The 9,630-nt window shown below is 41.7% G+C and overlaps 1 protein-coding gene across 5 annotated transcripts in view; it reads right to left on the reverse strand.

The window, feature by feature from the left end:
• Positions 1-8,279, reverse strand: part of LOC101846926 (ral GTPase-activating protein subunit beta) — a 62,012-nt gene extending 53,733 nt beyond the window's left edge. For 3 of the 5 annotated variants that reach the window (XM_013089439.2, XM_005110826.3, XM_013089436.2), the window contains exons 1-3: positions 7,956-8,278; positions 2,103-2,435; positions 758-956 (exon numbers count right to left, since the gene is read on the reverse strand). In XM_013089439.2, coding sequence (XP_012944893.1) covers positions 758-956; positions 2,103-2,306 — 403 coding nt within the window. In that variant the 5' untranslated portion in view covers positions 2,307-2,435; positions 7,956-8,278. Of the gene's footprint in view, positions 1-757; positions 957-2,102; positions 2,436-7,955 lie in introns of all 5 variants that reach the window. The other 2 variants (XM_005110827.3, XM_013089438.2) reach the window with 1 other exon arrangement.
• Between the last annotated feature and the right edge of the window lie 1,351 nt (positions 8,280-9,630).

Raw genomic sequence — 9,630 nt, forward strand, 5'->3', positions numbered from 1 at the left:
CCACATAAAATAACAAAACAAAAAACAACAACCATTAAATATATATGTAAAGAAAAATCGAAGGGAAGAAAAGCCGAGGACATCAACGCACAAGATTCATAGCTTGAACACTTAGGCAACTAACAACACAACTGAACAACAACTCATTTGTGGAGAACCATAACCAGACACAAGACTCGATGATGATGATGATGGTGATGATGATGATGATGATGATGATGATGATGATGATGATGATGATGATGATGGTGGAACAATGGAACATTGGCAGATGGGGTTTTGCTCAAGAAATGAAAAGAATACTCTGAGAGAGCTCTAAAATTCCAAACAAATGTAAGTACAATGACTCACAAACTTTGTTCCTGTCTCCCATTCTTGAACTGACCACTTTTTCATAGAGGAAACTGATATTTAGTTTAGTATAGTTTTAGTAGAGGTTTTACTGTGCTCACAACTGCATAAGGTCATATGAGCGCCAGAAGATAAGAGGTGTGACAAAGAGTAACAAACATAAAAAAGAAGAAGGGGAGATAAGGACGTTAGATGTTTGATGAAAGAAGAAGCAAACCACACCAGGGCACCTGCCAACCACCCACAAAACCAATATACCAGTCTAATGTTCGGTAAGAGTTTAACAGCACTCACAACTACATTAAGTCGTATGAGCGCATGGGACAACAGATTAAAAAGTGATGCAAACTTTTAAAAAATTATAAATACAGATACAAAATCATAAAGATTACTGCCCCTGCCAAACCTGAATCTGGCCGCGGTGTGAATAAGTTGAGCAAATGGTGCAGCATGACTTGAGCAAAAGGGTTTGGGTCCTCCACAATTGGTCTGGGGACACAAGGCTTGGGACTGACCAGTGCTGTCAGCCACTCCACATAGACCTTGACACAGTTGTTAATGGTCTCATGTTCCGTCAACGGAAGACCCAGACCGAAACACAATACCTGCACAAAAACAGAAGAAGCATTCATTTACAGAATGCGTCAGTCACATTTATCATCGCAATCTTTCTCTTTAGTTTTCGTAAGAGTTTTACGGCGCTTGCAACACAAAAAGGTCATATAAGTGCCGAAGATTAGAGGTGTTACAAGAGAGTAACAAACACAAAAAAGGAGAGGAGATAAAGACAATAGATGTTCGATAGGAAAGAAGAAGCAAACCACACCAGAGCACCCGCCAACCACCCATGCTATCTTTCTTATGAAGCTGCCAGGAGAACAAGTCTCTTTAACAACAACAACAAAAATAATAACAACAACAAAACAACAACAATAACAATAATAAAAATTTAAAAAATAATAGTAATAATAAAAATAACAATAATAATAAAAATTTAATACAGTCCACCTTTAACTGCAACCCCCTCAAGAAGCAAAGTAACTCTTAGTTGCTGTTGGGTGGAGGTTGCTGCTAACTGAATTTTTAAGGAGGTTCTTGGGTGTGATCTCCCTCCCACCCACCAAACCCCATCTGATATACAAGCACGCAAGTGTACTTCTTCACTGCATGCACATTCCTGAGTCCTAATTGCAGGATTCCGTTATTACATATTGAAAATGACAAAACAGAGGTAGCATCAGCTTAAAAGTGAGCCGATGCTCGATTTCAGGGTAGTATTGTTAAGTGCAGAGGCAAGGAGACCGAAAAAGGTCACTCTTGGTGAGATGGTGTAAACTGAACCCCTATACATTGTGCAATCTATCTTTAGCCAGAGGTCTTGTGAGGATTAATAGAAGAGGAATGCAAACACACTAAAATTATCCGCCTTTTTTCATTGTTCCTACTTTCCAAATCATTTTTTTTTAATTTACTCAATTTAATTTTTATTTACTCAGACAATCTAGATCTTGTCAATTTGTTGCAACGAAGCTTGTTCACGTTTTTAAAGGGAGTTTATTTAAAACTACACCAAACAAAAATTAATTAACTCAAGCTTAAGATTGCTGTTAGGCAGAGGTTGCTCTCTGAGTTGCTGTTAAGTGAATACCATTGTAATAAAAATAGAGTAGTAAAAATAATAATAATATAAAAATAATAATGTGGATAACCATAACCACTGATTTTAAGCATCAAAAAAAGTTTCTGAGCACCTCCATTGTCCAGTTGACATCTTTCTCATCCTGCAGACTGCTCGGCTCATCTGTGCCAGAGGCAATACTGAGACTTTGTGCGATGTGCTTGACCACATGACAGGCCACTTCCCGACCCACACTGGCAGGGAACTTATGGAGCACTGATTGGTTGCCACGGTCACACTGAATCTCCTCTTGGAGAGAAGCCCAGTCCCAATACATTGTCCTCCACCACGTTGTTGTTTTGCAGACTGAGTTTTTTTAAACACTACCCAATCTTGGGTGATCAGAAGGCAGTACAAGTTCAGCTTGAATCAACAAAACATCCATATCCATTGCATTGTGTTTGATCTGAAATGACATTTATAACATATCATGAAAAAGTGAAAAAATAATACAATACAAAGCTGAACTTGCACTTTTGCAAATTTCACACTTTGAAGGACTGGACTGTGTTGACTGTTGACACCAGACTCCCCAGATACGGCAACAATCTACACTACTGATGAGTCACAAGTCCAGAGCAGCATTTATTTATCAATCTGATCTACTCTACTTCTACTCTACAGCATAGAACATGTGAGGCATTGTGGTGAAATCAGGCCCCCACGGCTCGGCGTAGCGAATGAGTTAAGATGATACCAAATAACTCCACATGCCCAAAAATTGACGAGCGCCTAATTCCACCGCGTCGTGACAGGTATATATAGATACTCAGAGCAAAAGTCAAAGCCGTAATGTTCATCTAAAAATAATGTTTGCATGAAAATCACGAAACAAATCTTTGAATTTGATCTTAGGATTCAATGATGACAAAATTACTACTGCTTGTCCTGCACTAAATACTGCATTGCATTATAATTTAAGTCTAAAATTTCAGATCTAGAAATGATACAAATGATGCACATATGTCGATTTGCTGTCTAATTCTCCATCGATTGTTGCACATTCTATGGATCCACAAAAATGGATCCACAAAATGCGTTGCGCCATTCTCCGATCGCGTAAATCGACAAAACGTGGCTAACATACACTAGACTATAATCTATTTACGCAGTGGCTACGTTCACGACGCCGTGAACCTAGTCTGCAGGGTACATTCACAGCGCCCTGAACGTAGTTGGCAGGCTACATTCACGGAGCCCTGAATGCAATTTGCAGGCGCTGTTGAGGCTACGTTCACGGCATTCAAGCTTCGTTTAGACAGAGCGTCCACTGCAGGTTTAAGTAAGCTGGTTTTAGTCAGTGACGACAGTGACGTATTTAATATTTTGGCCTGCTTCAAGCGTTCCATCCCATGAGAGGAAGGAAAACGAAGCAGTGATCCTTGACCGATTGACCATTCATCGTTTTCACTTACACTGAGCTCTGGCTCAGAGCTCGCAAGTGTAAGGGAAAACGAAGAACTCTCAATTACGCAAAAACGCATTAGGATACATATGATGACAAAAATGTATACGCCTACCAAGATGTTTCAATTGCCCTATCTCACGTCCCTGTGAAACCTGGGCGCTACCTTGTATTAGCGCGTGACGACCCGTGATATACGAGTGAAAACAAATGTTCTAGCCCTCTCTTGAGTTGAAAGCGCGCAATTTTGTCTGCGGGCAGAGTGTGTGTGTGTGTGTGTGTGTGTGTGTGTGTGTGTGTGTGTGTGTGTGTGTGTGTGTGTGAGAGAGAGAGAGAGAGAGAGAGAGAGAGAGAGAAGGAGAGAGAGAGAGAGAGAGAAAGAGAGAGGGGGAAGGGAGAGAAAGGCAGTTAGAGAGAGGGGGAGGATAAAGAGGGGAGAGATGAGGGAGAGAATGTGAGGAGAGAAAGGGGAAACACAGAGAGAGAGAGGTAGAGAGAGAGGACGAAAGACAGAGAAAGAAGGGGGGGGGGAGAGAAAGAGAAAGAAGGGGGGGGGAGAGAGAAAGAGGGATGGAGAGACAGACAGAGACAGAGAAAAATAGAGAGAGAAGTGGGGGAGAGAAAGAGAGAAGGAAAGAGAAAGGAGAGAGACAGACAGAAAAAGAAAGAGAGAGGGTGTTTGTATTATATAATAAGAATAATTGATTCCCGATATTTTCTCTCTGCGTAGGTTCCCAGGCTGACCCGGTGCAATACAGTCATTATTGTACACATTTTATGACCAGTCCCATCTTCCAAATCGCATCTTCTGTTTCCCATCTCTCACCTCTTTTTTCCCCATGTACCGTATCCAATTTTTCCATACAGCATATCCCAACTTTAATTCTGCAAGGGTGCTTCGCTTTCCTTCATCTCATGGGATGGGTTTTTTTATAGTAGAGGGTTTTATGGCGCTCGCAACTGCATAAGGTCAAATGAGCGCCAAGGGGTGGGTGTCAACATCGAAGTCTTTACAGGGAATCAGACGTACCCTGCTTACCTCTCTAGCTTCAACAGCACAAGGTCTGCTTCGACTATCAAGGCACCCCAAAATAGCAGGTCACAAGAGAGTGACAAACATTCAGAAGAAGTAGAAGAAAATGACAATAGTAAGGATCAGGAAAGAAAAAGCAGCAGTTCCCTGTTGTAGAACTGGCACAGTTATGAGCGTGACATTAGTCAGCCCATTTACAATTCTACTATGCTTGAACGAGAAATGTCCCCCCTTTGGGAATGGCCTAAAGACACTTCAGTCAGTGGCACTGCCCCGGGGGGTATCTCATGGGATGGATCACTTGAAGCTGGCCAAAATATTAAATATACGTCACTGTCGTCACTGACTAAAACCGGCTGACTTAAACCGGCAGTGGACACTCCCCCTAAACGAAGTTTTAGTGCCGTGAACGTAGCCTCAACAGCGCCTGCAAACTGCATTTAGGGCACTGTGAACGTAGCCTGCCAACTACGTTCACGGCGCTGTAAACGTAGCCACTGTGATCTATCTATTATAATCTATACACACTACACTACACTCTGCTACACTAAACTTACACTAACGGACTTCGCTCTTGTCAATATTAGCCTTCATGAAATTCTAAAAATATTCAAAGTGTAGATAGGCCTATCAAGATGATTGAACTTTGGTGGACCCAATACCGAACTAAGCCGGAACTACTTTTTTTAGTCTCTCCGTGCAATGCCTTACCATGTTATTGTTTTGCATTTATGTGTGAGTTTTTAAAATTATTATTGTTGCCAGAGGGGCAAGCTCCTCCCGCCACCCCCTGAAACCCCCCCACTAACAGCAAAACCCCCCACTGCTGTTATGGCTAGATCTAGATCCAGTGTGCATTAACCCTCGTCCTGCAGGGGCCGGGTTTATGTCCCCCAATAAGCCCATTTCGGCACCCCGCCTTCGTTCCAGTCCCATGTCAGTCCGGCTCCTGGCTCAGCGCACGCACGCCGAGCATCATCTCCATTCCGTTCGGGTCCCGCATCAGACCCGCATACGCAGCTCAAATGTGTGAGCGTCAGTCTGCTTGAGTTTGTGTGCATTTGTTGCCTACTTCTAGAACCACCTGTGTTGGTTTGTCACTGAGGCATACGTCTCATTCAAAACACACCAAGTTGGTAGCTCTAGATGTTCGTCCAAGGAAGTTAGAACAAATTGACCCACTTAGACATGAGGAGCTCGAAAGGATAGTCAGGAAATAAGACTTCCATTTTTCTATACAAAATCTTTCAAATGAGCTTGATTTTGTACGAAATTATAGAGTTGACTACCTAATAAAGAATGTGCTTGTTTGATAGTTTTGAATACCATTGAGCAGGTAAAAAGAACAACTTGAGGGCAAACATTCGGAAATTGACCAATATTATCCCCTTTCGAACCCCAGATCATTCATAACACAACAATCTTGAGATCTAAAAAGGTTATAATTCGAATAGGTGTAACTACTCATAATGTGTTTCAGCTTATGAGAGGGGGTTATTCATGTGTTCGTAACACTTTATATAAATAGAAAGCTATAATTATAAAAAAGATAGAGCATCATTTTCATCATCGATTAACACACTCCCACGGTATTCATAGCGAAAACACACGTTTCCAGGACCGCTCGTTGTACACCAACAGTACACGCTGAGTGTGTACACCAACAGTACACGCTGAGTGCGTACACCAACAGTACACGCTGAGTGACCCCCGCGACTCGTCCGGAACGTCCGAAGTAGTTGGTTGCTCATAAGATTCACATCTCGGCACAAACGCAGGACAAGAGTTAATAGGCCATGTAAACACGGTGGGTCCACCAAAGTTAAATCCGGCCGAAATGGGTGAAGTGTTATGTACTGTGAAATCAAAGTAAGGCACTGAACTGGTTGAGATTTGTTGTCCCGCCGCCATGTTGGTTTGTTTACATTGACAGCAACCTGATGACCTCTTGGTATGATAGGTTAGAGTTTTGATTTTATAGACATAAGATCTATACCTTTTTAATTTTAATTAAAATCCTCGGCTGGATTGTACTTTACCGGACCACCCGTCTCGGCCCGTGATTACTACGCACGCCTAGCCTAACTGCGCACTCATAGTTCTCTACGAGCGGACAAAAGGTAGTTCCACGGGCGACTTCGCGCACAACGCAAGCCAGCCGCGAGGCGAGGTGAGCGAGAGGTGGGGGTTGAGGGTGGGTAGGGGATTTAACTTTGGTGGATCTTACAAAATCCTCATTCCGTCTGGCAAACTAAGTTTTAGCGCGCACTTTCGGGGCGGCAATCAGTTGCTGTTGGATTCGGCGTTTTTTCGGTAGTTCCCACCCCGCAATTGTTATTCGCCAGTTTTGGCCTCAAGAGTAGAGGGGTTTCAGTTTCAGGGGACCTAATAAAAATATGGTGAGGGGTTTCTGCCCCGAAAGTGGCTATTCTCACCCGCCCGGAAGTTCTCGCAAGATCTACTCCTCCCCTCTTCTCTCTCTCTCTGTCTCTTTCTGAATACTGTCTATCGGTGTGGACGATCAAATTGACCAAAACAAAGTTAAAAAATGATGTTAAAACACAAAAAAGTAAATTAATTTGGTTGTCTACAAAGATGCTACGGCTATTTAACTTTTCGAATCGAGCCGAACTACGCGGGTCGCCATTTTGTTTTGTTCTCTCTCTTTCTCTCTCTCACTCTCTCTCTCCACTGCCCACTGACAAAATTGTACGATTTTAGTAGGCTACAGGTACAGTTGTAATGGAACGTTTGTTCATAGCACAGAATTCTACAATTTTTCTGTTATCACAGTGTAGAATTCTGTGGTTTAGGGTGAACGCAAAATTTGTTGGCCTAGATCTAGGCTATTACGGTGAACGCGCACCGGGTGAGAATAGCCAAAAGACTCGCCTGCACTATTCTCATCCCGGGTGAGAATAGAGGTGGCCTTCTGCCCCCCTAAATTTTACCATAATAATTTGATGTTTTGCAGTTGTTAGGTTTGATGTCTTAGCTCGCCGCGCATCAAACGTACAGATGTCGATGTAGATCTAGGCTCAAATAAGGGGGCTGGGAACTACCGAAAAAGCACCTTGGATTCTTGCTGTTAGTGTTAGAAGAATCTAAACCTGTGTTGCATTTGAGTTGCTGATGTAAACAAACCAACATGGCGGCGAGACGGCAAATCTTAACCAGTGCCCAAAGTAATAGGCCTACTCAGTGTCAGTGTGTAGATCTAGAATCTAGGCGAAGAAAATAGGCCTACTCTTACAGGCAAGACTAAGTCTAAGGCCTACGGTACGCAGACACAGGCAGCCTTCGCAGCAGCAGCACTGCAGACTGCGGCCAGCAGATCATCAAAATCAAAATCAAGTTGTCTTGCCAAATACACGCAAGATTCCTCTAAACAAGGTGCAGTGAACGATTTGGGACTCTCAAGCTGTTTTATTCATGATAAACACATCGCATCATTGATAAAATAGAAAGCAATCTAAAAGGATCCACACCTGAAGTTAGAAAACCTTGTTATGTTTTGACACTCTTCGAGTCTCCCTCAGCCATGTTTGTATCACGGCTATTTACGGCAACTGCAGACTGCAGATCAGAGGTGATGAAAACCGTAAGACTCCGGAGAAACCGGACGGTGAAATCATGTCGCCTCGGCCTTGAATAGCCTATTCGTACATTGTTATTAAAAATGTTATGCGGCTTAACAAAGAGATGCCCCCAAGCAACAGATTTAATTGACTTTTCTAATACATAGGACATTTTAAGACTTCATTGGAAAAGTTGAGACACATGGATCTAATCTAGACTAGATTTAGATCTACAGAAAGAATAATTCCATACCAGGTCAAGTTACACAATACACAAGAAGTCACGACCTTGGCCTAGGCTAGATCTAGATTAAAATTTAGACTCTATATGATAGGCCAAGATCTAGAATCTATAGCCTAGACCAGAATAGTAGGTTATAGCCTAGTCTAGAATCTAAACTCTAAACGTAGCCTACTCGTCTGCGATTCAAGTAGGGTCTCATGTCTCATGAACCAAAAATTAAAAACAGACTATGACTATGATCATGAAGATAATCGAAAAGTTTCACGACAGTCAGAAAAGAGCAACCCACCTCAACCCATCAAGTCCGTAATTGTGGCCTTGTCTTCAAACTTCAAAGCAAAAATTGGACAGAAAGAGGGAAAGGGGAAAAAAGTCTGGAATGGAACCAAACCAAAGATCGTGTAGAGGTAGGCCTAGTAGAGAATCTTTGACCAAACGACATGATGGGCTCAGAAATTGACGGAGGAACGATGCTGATAAATTTTGAAGGAAAAAAAAAACAGACACAGCATACAAATACTTTTTTATGCCAGTAACAGATATTGGACAAAGAAATGTCCTAACAAAGGATACAAAATCATCTACAAATAGACGCCATCCTCGTCTCGAACAATGATATCCGCAAAAGATTGTGGCGCGAGATTATATCTACATCAGTCCGATATATTGACAGCATCCATATTAATTAATATTATATTGGAGCCACAAGAAAAATAAACAGAATTAAGCTTATGAGACTCAATAATAAAGCAACACAAACATCTGAATATAGAAATATACAGCAGAAACTCGAACTAAACAAAGAAATATTCCAACTGAATCTGAAAAATAAATTCAGGGTTCTGGATTGAATTTCCATTGAAACACGACACAACATCGTAAATAAAAAAGAAGCATTAACAAAATTTTAATCAAAAGCAAATAAAAATAGTTAAAAGGAGGAAGAAAAACACACAGGAGAAGATAATACAGATAGAAAGTCTGGACATGAGGAGTGATCAAGCTTCATAAACGAGAACACACGCCATACTTTTTTTTTTTAATAGGCCTGAAATTAAATACGATAATTGAACAAAACTGTGAAGAAAATGCGCAGAAATGAGACAGAAGGATAGAAGAATAGGGATGGATCAAAGGATTGAACACAGGACCTAAAGAGAATACAAACAAGTATGCCAAAAGAAAATCACAAACATTTTACAAGCAACAGGTGATGAAGTAACCTTAAATAGAGAGGAGATACTAGTACATGTACTACAACTATACAAGTACAGTAAATCTAGTCTCCGCCAAAGACTAGACCCCCACCGCTTACGATGCCGGTAATTCGCTTTAAATCCT

This window comes from Aplysia californica, unplaced genomic scaffold (genome assembly GCF_000002075.1).
Source record: "Aplysia californica isolate F4 #8 unplaced genomic scaffold, AplCal3.0 scaffold00950, whole genome shotgun sequence".
Taxonomy (NCBI): domain Eukaryota; kingdom Metazoa; phylum Mollusca; class Gastropoda; order Aplysiida; family Aplysiidae; genus Aplysia; species Aplysia californica.